The sequence below is a fragment of the Centroberyx gerrardi genome, chromosome 10 (genome assembly GCF_048128805.1).
Source record: "Centroberyx gerrardi isolate f3 chromosome 10, fCenGer3.hap1.cur.20231027, whole genome shotgun sequence".
Taxonomy (NCBI): Eukaryota; Metazoa; Chordata; class Actinopteri; order Beryciformes; family Berycidae; genus Centroberyx; species Centroberyx gerrardi.
In genome coordinates, this window is record NC_136006.1 from 11915592 (window position 1) to 11935528 (window position 19937).

Sequence of the window (19937 nt, forward strand, 5' to 3'; positions counted from 1 at the left end):
GTATGTTTTGCATGTAAAACCTTATTCTGCAAAGTGGAGTAAAAAGTATAATATTTCCCTCTGAAATGTCGTGGAGTAAAAGTATAAAGTCTCACAAAATGGAAATACTCAAGTAAAATGCCAGTACCTCAAAATTACACTTAAGTACAGTATTTGAGTAAATGTACTTAGTTACTTTCCACCTGAGGTAAAGAGTGTTTTTAAATGAAGGCATTCACTGGTTCATGCTTAATAAGGGGGATGGTTAAATGATTTACGGTTGAATAGAAACATAATACAGTGGCAGTTTGACAGGCTTATTAAATCTGCAGGTTGGGAGCCAAGGAACTCAAAATCCTGATTACACAGAGTGTTATATTCATGATTATGTTAATGCAGATAGAATATAATAAAGCTATTGGTCAAAAAGTATAAGGTCGTATGAACAAGACTGAACAAGCAATGATAATTATAGTTGTAGCACTTTAAAGAGATTGTGTAATAAGAGGTGACCGTCTTCTTCTAGAAGACAACAAGTTATTATTTTGTCACTTGGTCAATGTTATCTATGACATTTGGGCATTTGCACACTCCAGGCTCACAGTTCTGTGAGAAACACACAAGATTTTAAAGTTTTAGAGTTTAATCTTACAGTGGTGAAGCAGATTCACTATTCTTGAGTTTTAGGCACTTAAGGTGTCACAGCAACCCTAAGGTCTCTCATGCGGACCATCATTACAAACGCATGTTTCGCAGCCAAGCTTTGTTCAAACCCACAGACCTTTATTTTAAATTCTAGTCAAGATCCCAAGGTTTCCAAAGATACCAAATATGTCAGGCTGAATTACAGGGAAATGTGTATAAAATTATACACAAGACATCTACAAGACATCTGCAAGACATCTCAAGACATTTTTATTCCATTTGTTGTAATGGTGCAGCCATAAAAAAAAATGGCATCTTGGGTTTGACTATTTCACACAGTATAAGCAGGCATAGCATACACAATATGGATCATGTGACATTGTCCTATAGTATGGAAAAAATGCTTTTTTCTAACTTTGAAGCTACTTAAGAGGGAATTTAAGGGAAAACTCAGGGTGCAAGGGGTAAAGTGAGCATATAGGAATGTTGCTTAGTTGTTCAGGTACTTTTCCATTTCTTCCTCAACACCACCAAAAATGTTTCTCGTCAGACTTTAGACGATGTGACGCTGCATCTCTTCCCTGGAACAAACTGTTTTGACCGAAACCAACAGGAATTAAATTGTTTTAATCAGCAGGGTGGCCGCACCTGGTCAGCTACAGCGGAGGCACAAAACAGTTTATTTTGCAATAGGAACACAACATACCCAGAATCAATCAGTCAATCAGTTCTCCAGTCCCTTAACATCTATTGTGTGTGTCCATGCCACATCCTATTATGCTACTGTACATGTGTTTTCACTCCTTGGACAGCGGGTCTCTTTCTTAACTGGTGGAAAATTGATCAGCTTATTTCCATTTAAATGAACCGCTGTGCATAAAGAAACAGGCAATTTCATAAAGCCTATTGACAACTTGTCATTTCATGTTTTTCACTGAATAGACGCAACGATTTTTCCAGACATTCAAACTGTTTTTTTGAAAGGTGATTATGTTATGTAAGGGTTTTGAGACGTTGGAGTGGCACAACGCTCATCAGTTGCTCTGAGTGCGTACGTACAGTATGTTCTGAGTGTGTTGTTTAACGAGGCTTTTGTGGAGCGCCAGCACTAGCACAGTGATCAGGAAAGATCATGATCAGTAACGTACTGACCCCCGCTGGCGAAAACCGAGAATGGCAGTCAGAGGGGGTCGTGGAGAGTCATGAAACCACAGAACTGAATCAATATTTGTGGAATATTTCCATGAGGCACAAGCAGAATGAGCTGAATTTTTGTCTGGGGCTTTTTCTCATGGAAAATCTATAAGTCTTTAAAAGGGAAAGACACTGTTTATCCTCAACCGCTTCAGTGTCCATCAGTAAAGACAAATGCGGCACACAGTTGTGCCCGGATGCGAGATGTGTCACCCATCACCCTCTAATACCCCAAGTCATTGCTGATTATAGGAGTGTATTCTTAGTCAGCTTGCTTGGGTGAATGAGGGTTAAATATGATAGATATTTGATCCACTGTCCTATCGTTCTCAAGCTTTTTTGGCTTGAAAAAAGGGATGCGTACTCACAGCTGACTTTGACATCCCTGCTTCAAATGGTGAACTTTTTGGGTGGTCACGGTCTTTTTCACTTGATTCTTTACTGGAAGATGGAAATTCTTGCAACAGTCTTGAGGGGGTTCCTACGTGTTTCCATGTCCCTAGTCCCAGGTGGAGCACCGCTGCTTACCGATGTTATTTGGATAGGAACATGAATGTAAATCGATGGTAGAGGTGCAGTACCTGCTCTGCGGGTACTCCAGCCTGCCTCAGTTACAAGAGGGATGGAAATCAATAGAGCCAAATGGAGCTTTCAGCGTTCTAACACTGTTGAAGCAAATGGAGCTTGAAGGCTGAGATGATTAATGAGGGGAGTCTCTGCTGAACAAGCAAGTCGACTCTCGAAACACGTGTAGGTCTGTTCGATGTGGCTGTTAAGCATGGCTCTCTTCACAGGCCATTCAACAGCCTGAGTGTGTGTGTGTGTGTGTGTGTGTTGGCTGAGAGAGAGAGAGAGAGAGGGAACTAATGCTTGCACACATTTTAAAATCTTGTATACCCATCCATCCTCCCATGTAAAATAAAGCAGTCAGAATCGAGCAGTCGAGTCACAATACTTGTATTTCTTTATTGAAATATAATCGACCCCTGAGGCTAGATAGAAAGGCCACAGTTTATTTGTTTGTGCCTCGTCTAGCTCTTCAGTCTGACACAGCCAGTTAGAACACAACAGACCTGGCCAAAAACACACATTTCATGGCCGTGGTGCGGCAACTCCAAATTTTGTTTTCAATCATCCAAATTTAAAGTTCACATGGTCCTTTATGTGTTGAGTAAGTTTCATGACCCACAGAACCCATTTGAAATTCACTGTATAACTTGAGTGCATGAGTAGCTACTTGAAAAGGCTGTTTTCTAAATTGCATTTTGGAGATGAAGTTTTTGTCTGACAGCAGCAACTAAAATACCTCTCTAATATTTGAAAAAGTCAAAGTGCGCTCAATTTAGCTTGCAAATAGACCAGGGTCAAATTATTGGTACAGTTTTATTCACTTTGAGCATCTGCTTTGGTCTGCCTGAAATGCAAGATTGGTGGGACAAACCAACTGGTTTCTTTGTGCCAGCCACGATCAATCAATCCAAGAAAAGGAACAGAATCCATTTCAAATTGTAATTTGGACCTCAAACCAGAAACAAAGTCAAATAGTCCACTCAGAGACACTAGGGTGGTACCTGAGCTAGGTCTGCTTACTACGATAAGCGGACTTTGAACATTGAAAGTGGCAAGTGGGTCCATAATAAGAAATAGGACTACAAATGTTCCTTAGGCTCATAATGGTCGTCATCCTCCTCCAGATATACAATCTTTGGTTTGACCCTGGTGTGCTTACATTTCCACTTTTGAGTCCAAGTGCCCAATGAGCTCCTGTAAATCAGTAAATCCTTAAACTTTTCGGGACCCAAACTGGGTAAATTCCGTCTCTTCACCTCGGCCCACAGGCTCATTAAAGCATATTACAAGTCTTATCATGTGGGGGCCCGAAGGCAAAAGGCCTACTACCCAGTTTGAGTCCCAATCTATAGTGTAAGAACCACTGCTGTAAATGAAAAACAGAGAGCTTCAAAAAAAAAAAAATTTAAATTAAAAAGGAGTTTTTGTCCAGGTCTGGGACACACTGAGGTAACATGGACAGTAATAAATTATTCAGTTGTTTAAAAAACACTTTGCAAGAATCATATCAATAATACAAAAAGGTATCAAACATACATGATATAACATTTTCATCAACACATTTCATTGTTTTTCTCTTTTTTTCCTCCCCCTGGCCCAGAGTCTGTTGCTTCATTGACAAACAACCAGTACTTCCATGTTTGAGTAATTCTCTGGAAAAATCTTTTGACCTTTCTGTAGTCCCTTTAACAATGTAGACTAATACTGTATGTATTCCTTTCCTGCTGGAGGTGGATTTCCTTTACAATTCAATAAATGAATTTCTCTCATACCCAACCTTCTTACAGTAATCGATTCAACATTTTCATTTCAAATATGCAATTACAGTTTCCAAAACTTTGAGAACTGTTAAAATCCAACTCCATAACTAATCAAACCAAATCCAAAATCCGAATCTCAACTCTGTTACACTCGTCCCTCCAAGGCAACAGGCACACACAGGCAGATAGGGCTACAACTCTATTTGCTTGTTTTGTTATAGCTGATTTTACATTCAGAGTATTTCGACCATGCCTTCCCTTTCATTTACAGATTTGAAAAGAAAACAACATGCCAATAGGAAAGTCAGAAATTCTATTAAAAGTGCAAAAACTTATTCCTTCAAGAGACGATTTTCATCCAGACAAAAAAGTCCCCAAAACCTTTTTTTTTTAGTGCGTTAACAGTACAAGCCATTTCATAGGTTATTAAATTGTACACTCCTATCCGCCTCTCTGACTACATATTGAATGTCTTGTTGCTTCGAGTTTGTGGTCCCCTTAAAACCGAACTTAGTCACTAGCTAGGCTAACATGGCTTTTAGCCCTGGGCTGACAGGAGTGACACACTGGCACATTCAAAAGTGGGCAAACTCTGACTTAAGCCCAGGACTAGAGACCCCAGCTGGAGCAGTTTTATCTAGGACTAAGCATGGTTAACATCATCATCCTAGACCACAGTCCTGGATGAACTGGTGCAGTGTGAAAAGCGGCTAAATGAGCCTGCACAAACTGTTAGCCTAGGGTTATCCCTGCAGAACCTGCAATGCAAAAAGCACTTTTATTTCCCATTTAACCTACAGAAAGCAGACTCTTCTGTCCTACAGCCCTGAAATGAAGTGACATCACATCATTTGGCTAGTGGCCAGTGCAAAACAGCTTCTCCAGCCCGTTTCAAATCTGAAACGTGTAGCCCTCATTATCCCTCGTCTATTCTACCTCTTCAAAGATTTCCGTCAAATCCTTTGTGAAACAGCTCTGAATTGGTTTACATTGCCACCTATAATCTGATTTTTATGATTTTTATTTTGCCACTAGATTTGACATTTTCAATATTGTCTAGGTACAAAAACCATAACGAACATGATTGCTTTTGAATCTATCTGTTAAGAAAGCAAAGGAAAAAAAAAATCAGGGCCATTGTTCATACAGTACTGGTCAAGGATTATCATCTTGATCATCATCTCAATGACTGAAGAGGCAACCTACACTAAGGTTATCATAACTATTTTTACATACTTGATGAAAAGGGGTCTGATTTGTATGTAATATGGTGGAAAAAAATCAAAATCTGTGTAAACATGGCCGCTGAGATGTCAGCGTTGGTAGCTAGAAAAATTAAGCCCTGTTAGGTTTTACATGAGGTGTAACAACATACACCAACCAATCTCACTCTCGTTTACAATCAATGAATGGCATTTACACATTTCACCATTAATTAAACAACTACTCAACAATATCAGCTGATATGATCATAGGTTTCACCCAGGTCAACCATTTTGACACGTTTTTTCTCAACATCCAGCCATATTTCTTTTGCTTGCTACAGTAAGCCCTTCCCCTTCGCCTCCGATTTGACTTTTCAAAACCATATAGCATCACATGACCACAATGTACACGCTATACTCACAGAACTCACAGGTCACCCATCGACAACAGCACAAAACATTAATTTTCATAGGTTTCCCCCAAAACCACACTGTCACCACTCTTCTGTCCATTCACCCGGCCCTTTAGGTGTTCCCTCTGCAGAGAGCGCCACCTCAGCACAGAGAACCAAAAACAGCCTATCCAGAGATTTCACACAGCTGTGGAGCTGGATCATGAAATGAACTCATCCCTGTTAACAAGGCGCCTTGAGCCTCCAGTTCCTCCCGTTTCCTTCCCTTTCCAAAGGAGACACAAGTTCCAACATCACGATGACTCTGATCTCATCGCCTTTCCCCCAGGGGCTCCAGTCTTGTGCCCTCTGTGGCAATAAAGTTGAAATTGAACTTGATTGAGAAGCAGTTTAGTGACGCTGTTCTAGGTTGAATCGGGATGGGAGGGATCCAAAACCTTTGAAGGGAACCATAAATTCAGGAAGGAGGGCACAGCACTCGTCCCGAGGCGTCGCAAGAGGCTGAGGGAACGCTGTCCGAGTCGGTTGGCTTCAGATTCAGTTCTCCTTCCATCCCTCTCTCTATCCGTCCATACTTCCCTTTTGTGCTCCAGTAGTTGGCGACTGCTAGGGTGCAGTGTTCCCTGACATCCAAAGGGTATGTGTGTGTGGGTGAGTGTGTGTGTGTGTATATGTTATGAATGACACAGAGGATGAAGGAGGTCACAATATGACGCAGTGGAACCTGTGAGAACCTGTGGAACGCTCTCCTCTCCATTTCATCTTCTTTTTCTTCTTTTGGCTCCGCTCTGGGACTTGTTGTCTGTGGAGATGGAGAGAGGGAGAGAGAAAGAACAAGAGAATATTGAGGAACAAATATGTGAAATGTAGATGAAAATAAGTACAGTGCTTTCTATAATCTGACCACAAGAGGGCAATGTTGATTCACTGATCTACTCTCCTCAGTCTTAGGGACTCAAAAGAAAAGAGGAGTGGTTATTTATGTCAGTTGCAGACTCAGCATGTGCACAAGGAGAACTCTCCCTAATCTGGATAATTTTCTTTTTATAAATACAGAGGGGAAACATTGCAATCCTCAAACTGTCACATATGTGAGTACATGTGAGTTTGAAAACACTGTGACACGACCGCTCCTTGTTTGTTGCTCCTAGTGACAGCAGCAGGCCCTCAGACAGGATATGACCACATAGAGAACATCAACACAAACCAAATTCTTCTGAAATTACACGTCTGTTCAGACAGGAAATAGCTCTGGGATTTTTCTCTCCTCGTTCTCTCTCCCTGAGAACACTTTCACTGCTAGAATACAAACGGCCATTTTTTTTTTTATAGCACAACTCTATTTCACTGCCCTCACCCTCCAAAAAAAAAAAAAAGAAACACGTGCATTGGTTAACAAAGAAACCAAAGGGGGAAGGATGATGCTCTCTTGTTCTAAGGCATCCTTGATTGGAGCCGATTTTATTAGGTGCAATGCCTGCATTATGTAGATAGTACATTCTTTAAAGCACATGGCTAATAAGACTACTGCTGAAACAGGCTAGTCACAGATAAAAAGCAGTTGCTAAAAGTGTATTTGTCTTATATATTATATTTCATACATCAAACGGTCTTTATCTCATGAACATAATTTCAAAACAGAACAGAGAGACTCGAGTTACCTTATAACTCGGACCAGCTCATGAAAGGCTTTGTCCACATTCATTGGAGGATCCTTGGCACTGGTTTCAATATAGGTTATCTGAAGAAACAAGCAGAAATATTCATACTGTAAGCACAAGCTAAAGAGGTATTAGAATAAGCACTCGCTGTCCTGTGCTGACCCTTGCTTGAGGCGCCCCTCAAGATGCCGATATCAGGTCACTGTAAATAAGAATTTGTAATTAACCAATTGATTAAATAATAGGTGAATAAGTAAGTAAAAGTATAAAGCATAGGAATATAATGGGGGAAACATTAGAATTAGCATTGCATCTTTACGCTAGCATATTTAAATCTTAGAATGAAACAGTTGAACACTAAGTAGTTAACAAACTGTCATTGGCACAGCTTAATACAAATGACAAACTGTCAATAATACAATACAAGATGTGTGTCCCGCTAGCAGAGTATTCACTGCAACATTCCATCATTTGATGGGTGTCAAGGATGTGATAAGGACAACACACAGAAAAATAAATTAGAAAATACTGGGGAAGAAACTAAGTAAATAGGAATCGTTCACTGTGTCCAAACACTGCTCAGGACATAAACAATCCTAGATATCGTACCTACTAACCATGCTGTACACTGTAACATGTGTTACAGTGTAACTGTATATGTGAAAAACTATGTGTTAGATGAAAACTTCTCCACACTACATTTAAACCATACTGAATCCAGAATGCTGATGTCTCTTTAGCCTTACAGGTAGAGCTCTGGGATTGCTTCATTTTAACATTTTATCACACATGCCATACAGTAGTTTGGGTAGTTTTTTTTTTCTAGTTATGCCTTTTTCTAGTATTTTTCCAATGTCTAGTCAGGCAACCTAGAACACATTTACACAATTACAACATCCTGGCATTTCCAATACACTGATGTTGGAGAAAAATGTCCCTATCAAACCATTTTAAATTTAGCAATGAGCAGCTGATCAGCAGGGAGTTCACATAATTTGAACAGGGCATCCACTGATAAAATTAAAAAGGGGCTGTTGTATCCAAAAAAGAAAATAAAAGGAAAAAAAAACACATCCCTGGAACTAGTGGACTAGGGAAGTGTGTGTAGCAGAGTGAGCTGTCATTTTCCCTGTGTCCCTCTGGACCAAACTCACTCAACACCACAGAGAGAATGCAAACTCAGCAACTCTGAGGCTTCTCTCTCTCTCTCGTTCTCTCTCCCTCTCTGCTCTCTCTCTCTGCCCACACCCAAATACCTCCTGCCCAGGGACATGGACAGAACATACACACACTCACGCACATACACACAAATGCCTACTCAGACACAAAGACACAGAAAAACAAGTGCATGTTCACATACACACGTTCACACTCACTAAGAAGCATATATGCACACAGATGCAGAATGGCATGCATATTGTGCACCAACCCACACACCCACACACACACATAGACACAAACATGCATACACACAGATGCACACCAACACACATGCAAACCAGGCTACTACTTACATTATGTTTGGCAGCCATCTCCTGGCCCTGCTCACTGGTGACCTTTCTCAGATGAACCAGGTCCACTTTGTTGGCCACCAGCACCATGGGGAAGGCCTCCCTAAGAGGAGGAAAATACACACACACATTACTCACACACCATACACACGACATCAGGGTTTTCCCTACCACTGAATAGCCAATTTCCAAACCATTTGCATTGGTTGCAATGAAGGGTTTTAAGTATTCCATGGTCTAAATGCTGTTTTAGAGGCCTTCCCAAAATGGTCTCCCATAAGAGTAGGAGGACACACATTGCAACTTGAAATTTCTGCCTGAATCACATGGGATCTGACAGGTTCAGTTTGAGTCTGGATAAAATATCTCACTTATGCTGACTTTTGAAATCCCAACAGACCATGGAAACAGAAAGCATTTCACACTAAATGACAGATTTAAGCAGATTTCTAGTGTGTCTGTCATATGGACATGGTGGGGATAACGAGCACCATTTTTTGAAGACAAAGAGCATCACATCCTACGCAAACTGTCTGTGATGGGATTCACCAGCAGATCTCTGCAACACTCAAATCTTGTGGAAACACAAGCTTTTGTGTTACCACAAGATAGAACACCACCAAATATGGACAGACAGCAACATGCTCAGTTCCAGTTTCTATTTTTGTTCCATCTCAAGCTCAGTTTTTATTGGCTATTGTCAGTCTGTGAGAGATGTGTGTCATTGTCCATCTCACACAACAGGAGTTGATCCAGGTTTATCAAGATTTGAGTCTTAGAAATCAAACAGGTCTTAAATACTGTTAGCATGCTGACTGGTCTGCAATTTCAGGCAAGAGAATGAATCCTTAACCCCTCTCACAATACAAGGCTGTCTACGCCAACCATTTCTGCGGAGTCGGCAAAACTCAACCTGTTGTGACCCAGGATGGTAAAGTTGGGCCTGAAATCAGGCTAAAAGTCATGTAGTGAGAAGGCAGCATTTAAGGGATACATTGACATTTTGAATTTTAGTCTGTTCTTTGTCAAGAGGGAGAAGAGAGAACTAAAAGGGGAAGCTTGGCGGATGTCATACTTTATTTGACAAATGTAGTTATAACTGCTATAAAATAGGGCTTGGTCTATTAAGTGGTCAAGGACAAGTTATCTTATCTAAATTTGTAACACTCAATGACCTACTGCCCTACTTCCATTTTTCTGATTGGTTTAACAGTTCAACTCAAGGTCAATTCAGTTCAGTGAAATTCAACTAAAGACTATTGCCCATACACATGATGTTTATGCCTCCTTTCCAGGATGGACCCGAATTAGCATACCTCAGTATCACTTCATTATGTGTGTGTGTGTGTGTATGTGAGAAAGTGGTATTAGCTCTGTACGACTCAGTCCAGCTCAACCGTTGTCTCCTACCTGTCTTTGACCCGTAGTATGAGTTGATGGAATCGGTCGACGTGTTCAAAGCTGGCCTTGTCCGTTACAGAGAAGACGATGAGGAAGCCGTCTCCTGTCCTCATGTACTGCTCCCTCATCGCACTGAACTCCTCCTGGCCTGCTGTGTCCAGCACTGCGTAGAAGGAGGGACATTTCATTAGCCAACTCCTTAATCTAACACACACAATACACTTGACGTGGGCTTTGGGCATGTGTCTTGTGTTGCCCATAGTCTACACAGGTTGTGCCAACAGCACATCAGCAACAAGCACGAGACCTCTGTTTGTGTCCACACTGGTTCTGTTTTACTACTCATGCTTTGACTAATGCTGCACATTCAAAAGCATGAAATCAAGCGCATAGCCTCAAAATATATAAGCAGAAATTGGAATAGGCCTACATAATTGATATGTACATTTTTCCTATCAAATATTGATATGGGTGTATATTTTCAACAATAAAGTCACTGAACTTGAAGGCAAGGTTTGAGACCATGAAACGAGACAAAATTTCTCCAGCATGCAACAAAAACAGTACTCTCACAGAGATTACCATTCATAAAAGTGATTATCTGTTTTACTTAGGGCATCACTATTTCAGTGATTTTTAATAGTTAGCTCTGTAAAGGAAAAATGACATTGAAAAAGCTACTACAGGAATGTAATTAAAAGTTTAAAAAGATATAAAAGTATGAACAGGAATGTTCACTCATTGGTCCATGATACTGAAACCAAAAGGAATATGGAAAAGAAACCACAAGATTTCAGAAGATGACCACAGAGAGATGGGATCATTCTTAGCTATTGTCTGGAGAGAAAACACACCAAAATGCTGGTAGTTAAAGGGTTTAAAAGCCTACGCAATGGGTTTTAAATGGTGCGATTACACGTGTAGGTAGAGAAAAAAAAAATAGACTTTAAGTGTTAAAAGATGGTGGCATGTGATGAAGCTGAAGTACAAGCCTGAACAGAGCTGGTGTAGACAATAGCATTATTTGCAACTTGGATGGATTGATGGATAGAGAGACAGATAGATAGATGGATGCGTATACAGTGTAACTTCTACTTTCTCACCCCCACCCACTTATTCACCATTACAATCCAATATGACCCTTGTCTGTCTGTCCGAATGTGTTTCATTGAGAAGGTAATCTTCTATAGTGGGATCATAGACAAACACAAGACACACACCTCCTGGATACACACTCTTCTCTCCCCCAACCCACACACACACACTTCTCTACTCACCATCCAGTATGGCCCACTGTCCGTCTATCTCCGTGTGTTTAAGATACGAGTCCTCTATGGTGGGGTCGTAGTCCGGCACAAAGATCTTTTGGAAGAACTGGATGGTGAGAGCACTCTTCCCCACGCCGCCATCCCCCACCACCACCAGCTTGTACGTCGGCAGGTTGTCGCTTGGCACCGCACTGGTCGCCATGGCTACCGCGACGACGGTGGTAAAGGTGGGAAGTAGGCTAGTAGGTGGCTACTGAGACGCACCTGGCTGAAATAAGAGGAGAAAGAGAGGGAAAGCGTGGAGAGAGAGTGAGTAGGGGGAGATGAAAGAGAGGGGGAGAGAGTAGGAGAGAATGGAAAGATAAACGGGGAGAGAGAGAAAGAGCAGGAGTGGGGTTGACAGTGGAGGAGGGAGGGAGCAACAGACAGAGAGGGAGAGAGAACAAGGGAGAGAGGTGTTAAGGTTTTTGTTGCGGCTGCTTTTTCATCACCATGGAGACCACAGACCACGGCAAGAGTTGTGGATCAAAGCAGACGGAGAGAAAGATGGAAAGAGAGAACAGAAAAAGAGGGAGAGAGAAAGAGAGGCCAAGAGGGAGAGCTCACTGCCCTCCCAAGCCCACCGACAAAACACAGTGATCTAAAAGCTGAGAAACGGACTTCTTCTAGTCGATTAAGTTTTCAGATGAGTCATGATATGAGACCTTACTTTATTTAGATTCTTAGTTTGAGACAACAGAGCAGGTTGTCTAGTTTATCGTCATATGTAACATTCACCTTCCAAATTATTCGAATTTCAGTTTTATGCTTTGCTGGCTTTTCAAGAGAAATAAAAAAAACAATTCAACCATAAGTTGCAGTTATTTGTCTCAAGACTTTAATTAGCTTAATCCTACAACAAATAAATTAACACCCATCAAGGAGAGATGTCTCACACAACAAAGATGGATAACTACATTGGGGTGTCAATCTGACAGAGCGGGCTAAGGCACAAAACATGTATTTGTGATGTTGTGAGCTTGAATCCAGTCCATATCGCCCTCTATCTCCCATCTTTACTGTAACTCTGTAATTTTATACCAACTATAATAAAGCAATAATGTAATAAAAATGACAATAGAGGACATAGCCAACATACACACCAACAAATGGGTGGGTAAATTTCACTTGGTCACTTACCACCTGTGAAAGGAGGGAAGGTGAGACAGTTTCACCAAACTACTGTATCTTTAAGGTAGCCAAAAAGTCTGCTTTCATCTATGTTATGATTCCTTGTGTTCCCAGTGCAAAGAGCTGTTCTCATGTTAACTTCCGCTGAGATATCTTAAACAGGATAGGACCAAAGCACTATCACTCAGGCTGGCAGCACAACCGGATAGCCCACTTACAGTGCTAAAGGGGTACCTGAGGTGGTGCTATGGTTTCCCCGACTTTCTAATTAGTTTCCTTCCTCTGCCGATACGCTTATCAATATTCATGTATACAGAGTGGACCTCAGCATTCATAGCATGCGGGTAAATGGCTCAACCTTGATCATCATGACTGAATTTTAATGAAAAAAAAGGAATATTTAAAAACATATTTGCTTTACATAGTGTGAAGCAGAAATGAAATAGGCATACATCAGTCTAGTATTTCCAAACTAAAAAATAGACATTCCCAAGAAAGGCTGTGCACTCTCCTTGTGAAACTTTACACTGGTTCAAAAGCATTACTTTATGGAGCATCCCGGTGGATCAGAGGTCTTGGGCGTGTGCCATGTAACTGTGACGTCCCGGGTTCAAATCCAGGCTGAAGAGAAAATGGTAAAGAATCACAGAAATATTTTGGGAAATTGCATGGCCAATAACTAAAATCATTGGCTAGCCCAGTTTGACCCTGTAGTGGAAACCAGGCAGATGGGTAAGCCCTGGTGAGCCTGTTAAGCCTTTTTTGGCCCTGTGGTGAAAACCAGGCTAACAACTCCCTCTCTAGCAACGACTCTGCTCTTCCTAGCCCACCATAACCACAGAACCAGCAGAGAAATATGATGGTTCAGACACATGGACTACTGTAGTTTGTAATTATGGCTTTTTGAAAACAAAAATAAAAGTGTCTTTATTGCTACAGAGAGGTTAGAAGAAAAGAAAGTAGATTTTTCCACCCGACAGAAGAGACTCCCCAGGAAAAAAAAACAGCCTTTTAGTTCCATTTCTGTTTAGACATTTGATAATAGTTCAAATGCATCTACACTTACACCTGAGGGAAAAGTAGCTTGTACTTTACTAATGTTTTTCCATCTGTGTCTGCCCATTTTTTGGAGTCTTGAGTAATACAACATGGTCATCAAATCACTTAGGACCATGACCAAGGGGCTTTGATATGTATATCAGCGAGCCTTCTTGTTTCTGTTTCATGCGATCTCCTGCTGTTGTGGCAAAAAGCTGTAGCTCACACCACAGCTGGCCACAGAGAGGGAGAGAGATGGTGGGAGATGGCGTGTGTGTGTGTGTGTGTGTGTGTGTGTGTATGTGTGTGCGTGTGGTGGTGGGGGGGTGCAGAGAGGGTGCGGAGAGAGCAACAGAAGAGAGAGACAGAAAGAGAGTGGAGGGAGAGAAAAGACGAGGGCAAATGAGGACAAAGTTGACATGAAAACACCACAATATGGTGATGAGGCAATCCACAGACATGATGGGAGAGTTTAGTGAAATGTGTGAAAATATCACATTTTAATAACATGGCAAGGCACTCAAAGCTCACCATACATACTGAAACAGATAATAGCCATAGGGCACTTTGCGGACGATGAGGGGGGACAGAATCCCTTTTGTTAGCACAAAACAGCAAATGGAAACAACACTTAAGCTCCCCACCATCCCCAATGGTAATGCTAACAAATTTAATATTAAACTACTGTATTGTACTCTCTTTTACCACTGAACCCTCAGATTTACAGGGTTTTCATTAAACTGCAGCAATAGACAGACAGAGGCAGACAAAAAGACGCACTCACACACTACCACCACCGCAACCACCACTCCCCCCCCATTCCTCCTTCATCCACCAGGAAACAGCTGTCAGCTGGCTACAGTCCGTCCCTTCCTGCCCAGCACAATGGAGGGAAGGAAGACGCTTCCTTCCTTTCCACAGCCAGCCAACCAGTCAGTCAGAAAGTCTGCAACAGTCAGCCAGCCACGCAGTTGGGCAAAGAATTTTTAAGCCAAAATCCTGATATTAAAAAGCCTTTACAGTCCGTCAGCTAATCAGCTAAAGTCACTAAGGATCTACGTCATTACAAAATTTCTTGAGGTACAAACACTGTCTCAGACAAATTCTCAGTTCTCTGAAGAAAGACAAAAAGAGAAGCGCTTGAGAAGCACTAATGAAATAAGGTTCTCTCCCATCAGTTGTGGTTTTCACACCAGCCATGTGTGGGATGGCCTAACTGTGGCTAGGTCAGGTCAAAACCTAGTAGGGTGCATAGGTATTTCCCTCAGACAGTCTACCTGGTGGGGTGAGTAGGTCTCTGAAACACCATTTAGAACCTGTGACAGTAAAGTGCACCATTGAAACAAGTTCAAATTAAACTATTTTCGAAAGAGTGGAAGCAGCATGGTAGAGGAAATGTTTGTGTCCAATTAAAGTCAGTCAGTCAGTAAATGCGGCCCTATGCCCCTAGACCGTCACTACCAAGAGAAAGGAAATCGGGTTTCCAACTGAGGGCCAACCAGGACTAGGCAGGACTTACTCATTTGGCATGTCACTCAATTTTCTGTGACTCTTTTTGCATCTTGTTGCCAACAGAGTCGATTAATCAGCTGAGCTATTGTTTCAAATACACAAAAAGCACTTCCAATCTTAGTCATATTTTCTCTTTACCATGGCTCCATAAAGTCCGTCTTGGCTCTGCTGTGGAAAAGTGGCTAGCGGCTGCCCTGGGAAAGGATATGGGGTCTTCCCTCTTCACATGGGAACAAAGCAGCGACAGGGCTCACGTAACAGGAACATGGGGGAACATGATGCTCACCCCAGCCTGTACCGTACCGCCTATATCAACATTCATCTATCATTCACACATAGTTCAAAGAGTTCATTATGGAATGTATCTCCGAGTACCTGTCAAGTGAAACCCTCTTGACTTTTTTTATTTTTCGGTCCTTTATGTATAAGTTTCTTGGCCCTGAGCTCTTGCAACCCAATTAAAACATGGTAAGATTTCAAAAATGTTTCATTGTCAACCAGAAAATGTTTTTTTCCAAACAGCTGAAAACTTTTTAGAGGCACAAGGCTTTCAACCTACGATATCAGGGTGCTGGTATTCGTCACCTCGACAGTTAGTGTCAAAGCCACAGTGTGATAAAGGTTTGTCCTGTTAGCTCAGTGAGCTGGGGCAAATACAGTGGGATCCCAACGTTGTGAGTTTAGATCTGATTCAGGACCATCTAGCCTCTTATATTTCCTCACTGTTCAACACCTGTCAAAGTTGTCAATTTTAGGGCTGTATGATGATTATTATCACAATTAGTCTTGATGATTTGAAGGTTATGTTACTAAATGTTTGGCATATTGTGTCAGCATCTAGCCTATAAGTGAACTTCTAAATGTAAGTGAAATGTTTCAGTATTGCCAATATTCGACAATTATTAATTCTGGCAACTAAAATGGTGATATACAATAATACACAATTAATTATGCAGCCCTGCTTTCTTTCAACTTGCTTGCTAGCATGGCATCAGTTACTGCCGTCTCAGTGAGGAAGTGCAGCTCAGCCCAGCTGAGCCGCACTTCCTCACTGAGACAATGGTTCAAACTGATCCATTAATTTGAGTTGCAGTAGGCTGTAGCAATGCTAAACAGTAAACATATGTTCAGACTTCTTCAAATTGGTTGTTATAATGGGGCAGCAGGGTGGCATTGTGAGTAGGGACATTGACCAGACGACCCACGTTCAAGCCCCCTTGTGGGCAAGCACCGGCCCTGCTGAAGTGTCCTTGGGCAAGACAATCCCTTCCAGCTGCAGGGGTGCTGCTCTGTAGCTGAGCCTGACCCTGAGAAAACATATTTCCCCTAGGATCAATAAAGTATTACATAATTATTAATGTGACTCAAATAGACACAGTGATAAGCACATAAATCCAAAACAGAATCTATCATTTTTGTTCATTTTCAAAAGTGAAGGACCCAAAAGTCCACGGCCCCCCACTGTGTTTCCTCCACCACTGACACACTGCGATCTTCAACATGGCGTGCCATTTGGTTGAGAGGACAAAGTGCAAATAGCAGTTGACTGTATAACTGATCACAGGATTATGGGTCATCCCCAATGACTAAGTCTGCCACAGTATCCAGTCTCACAGCAATGTCAAGAAAGAAAGACTATAACATCTAGCCTTAAGTTGCGTTATTTTCTAATGTCTTTTTCATAATACTGCATCGCTTTGAGAATTTCTCTGTGAATGAGGCTGTCATCCACACACAATGCAAATGTCTCACTTATCTGCTGTGACTTACTGAAAGCATTTTCTACTTTGACCTTTCTATTCATTTATTCTAATAATTTTCCATTCATATTGACTGTTTGGAAATTCCAGCCAGGTCACAAGAATGTCATGAGTGAAACCCAACGGGGCATCAATGAAATTACCTGAATGATCAAATGCTTGTTTCTATACTGCAGACTTCAATTCCAAAGCAGCATTTTTTGGGGGAAAAAATGCCATAAAGTTCATCATACAATATCTCTTAAATACAGAAGATCTGATGTATAAAAGTGTTAACATTCTGTCAACCAAGTACTCGAGTTACTATCCAAAATTAGATTAAAAAATACCATAATTTGTATGAATTTTGTACTATAAATCACATTGTAAGAGCAGGTCTAACTTGCCAAATGGTAGATATCGCATCTCGGACAAAATTTACAAAAATAGTAACTACATGCAGTGTTACTCAATAGGTAAAGCATGAAACCACCACTGACTGTGTTAGGTGTTTGCATCCTTATTTACTATATTTGCAATGAATTCAGCATACTGTAAACCATGGCTTCAGACCCAAAAATGGATAGCTGGCCTCTTGCTGTTGGGTCTCCACATCACAGGACTTGTGTTTGATTGAATGAGCCTGACTGAATTTCTCAGTTGAATCCCCTGGCAAAAAAAGGTTTACAAACCCATGCCCTTACCTATAGTTAATTAATGAAATCTCATCCATACTGCCACTTCAATGTGAATAATAGACTAAAAGGAACATCATTAAGGATGGTGACTAACTGACAGTAGAAATTAAGCAAATTTAGAATTATAACACCATACATAAGCAGTTAAGCCATTTTACTCTCAAATGTCAGAGTTCTCTTTCATATAAGGCTCTATAAATGCATGTGCCCATTTGTATCTTGCAGGTGTCAGTATTCAAATAAGCTGCAATGAATCACATACAAATGTAATAGATCACTTCAGACCCAACATGTACCAATCATCCAAAGGGGAATTTCCCCTGGTCAAAGGGCACATTTAGGCTTACAAGGCTTCAAACAGACTGGCAAACTGTGAAACATCACCTAGCCTATCCAACAGCATGCTCTACTTTCGATTCATCTGATGCTGCAAAAGTCTCAACATCATTATCCTCAAGAGCAACATCATCATCCTCAGTAGGGTTTGACATTTCCATGAAGCCATGATGAAAGGCTAAGAGGGATCTGTCCCCTAATAGCCAAATTATCTGGTGATTTCACTTTGCTATTAATAGTGATGAATATGCCTGTGTGTGCCTCTCTCTCTCTCTCTCTCTCTCTCTGTGTGTGTGTGTGTGTGTGTGTCTTTCTGCAGACTGACTGGTGCTTCTGAATGATCTCATCCTATGATCTGATACACGAAGAATCCCTATATTCTGTCCAACGGTTAATTTTTTTTTTTTTTTTTACATCATTTCTGGTTTACAGCTGGACACAATCGCGTGTAGCTAGCAATTAGAAATGTGTTATAGCATATAGAATATCGTGGTAAAATAAATAGGTTGTATGCCTTTGTTTTATCAATTCAAGTGGGTTCATTATTGATCATTTTGACAGGCGAGGAAGACCATGACAGACGAGGAAAGACGTCTGTGTGTTTTTGTTCAATCCCAACGGAAAAACACGTCTTTGACACATCGAGGCAAGGCCTGTCTTCTTCTGTGACCGACTGTATGGAAAACCGACAGTAACCGCCCCTGAATAACGGATTTTCGGTTGCTTCATCTTTCTCCGAAGTTTGCAGCAATAAGCAATTTCCGCAAATGGGATATAATGTCGTCCATATTCTTGCATGAGACGAGCATCTCCCCCTGACGGTTAACGGTGCTGTCATGAGGTGATTTTTTTAGCTAGGCTACAACAAGTTGTTGATATTAAGAGTAGTGTAACCGTTAGGATTTTAACCAAGGTGTTTCCTGCACTGCCCGTGGTAATAGCAGCATACATTCACGACCCTTTTCTCTCTCAGCAGAAATGCAACTTACCGAAATGAGCTTCGTTGTCGCGGACACAAAGAAATTGGCTCACATCGACATATTCCTCATCTCTCTCTATTTCTGAGCTTCAAACCACCGCCGCCCTTTCGCCACAGACGGGAGTGCGCTTCACACATCCGCGAAACAATACGTCGTGTAGCAAATCTTTATATTGCAACAGCTGATACTATAAATAGAATAGCCCCAAAGGGGTGGACTGTCTTTTTGGTAAGAAATTATGCGCTCAAATTTTCATTTTCAGCAGAATGTGCTACCAAAGTTTAGGAAAGAATGACATATAAAGTGATCGACTAGTTTCAAAATTCAGGCTTTTGTGTAACATCCTTGAAATCACATGAAGCAGCTGAAGAGTCTCCCTTTTTGGTGAAATGGACTGTTCCGTTATGTCGCGGCAGGAGTTGGTTAAAGGGATAGTCCTGTCAAATTAGCCTTTTCTACATCTGGGAGCATCTGGATAGAGAGAAAGGATTTATTAAGAGAAAAGATAGGATTTTAAAAAAAGGCAGTCTTTCATCTAATTTATTAATAGGCATATTCCCAAATAAGCAATTTGTTATGATGCTGATTTTTCTACACTGCCATACTGAATGAGCATAGGCCTACATGATAAGAGTTCTTGCAAATATTTTTGTAGCAACAATATGCACAAAGTCTTGCATGTATAAATTGAATGCAGTGACAGACAAACTCAGCAACAGGTGAGGGTTACAAGTGGTCAGTGATTGATCCTTTGGGTGTTGCTGGGTGGACTCCAGGCTAGTTCTCTATCTTATTTTACTCTCTGATATTAGTTTTAATCCAAGCAATCACTGAAGCTGGGAATTCACCTGCCCCAA

General features: G+C 41.1%; 1 protein-coding gene across 1 annotated transcript; it reads right to left on the reverse strand.

Moving 5' to 3' along the window:
• Nucleotides 1-2759: 2759 nt before the first annotated feature.
• On the reverse strand, nucleotides 2760-19229 carry LOC139909721 (ras-related protein M-Ras). The gene is made up of 6 exons (XM_071897243.2): nucleotides 19090-19229; nucleotides 11617-11875; nucleotides 10349-10502; nucleotides 8942-9041; nucleotides 7428-7507; nucleotides 2760-6568 (listed from the first exon to the last, which is right to left on the reverse strand). The coding sequence occupies exons 2-6, from the start codon at nucleotides 11807-11809 to the stop codon at nucleotides 6469-6471; spliced, it is 627 nt and encodes a 208-aa protein (XP_071753344.1). The 5' UTR covers nucleotides 11810-11875; nucleotides 19090-19229; the 3' UTR covers nucleotides 2760-6468.
• Nucleotides 19230-19937: the final 708 nt, after the last annotated feature.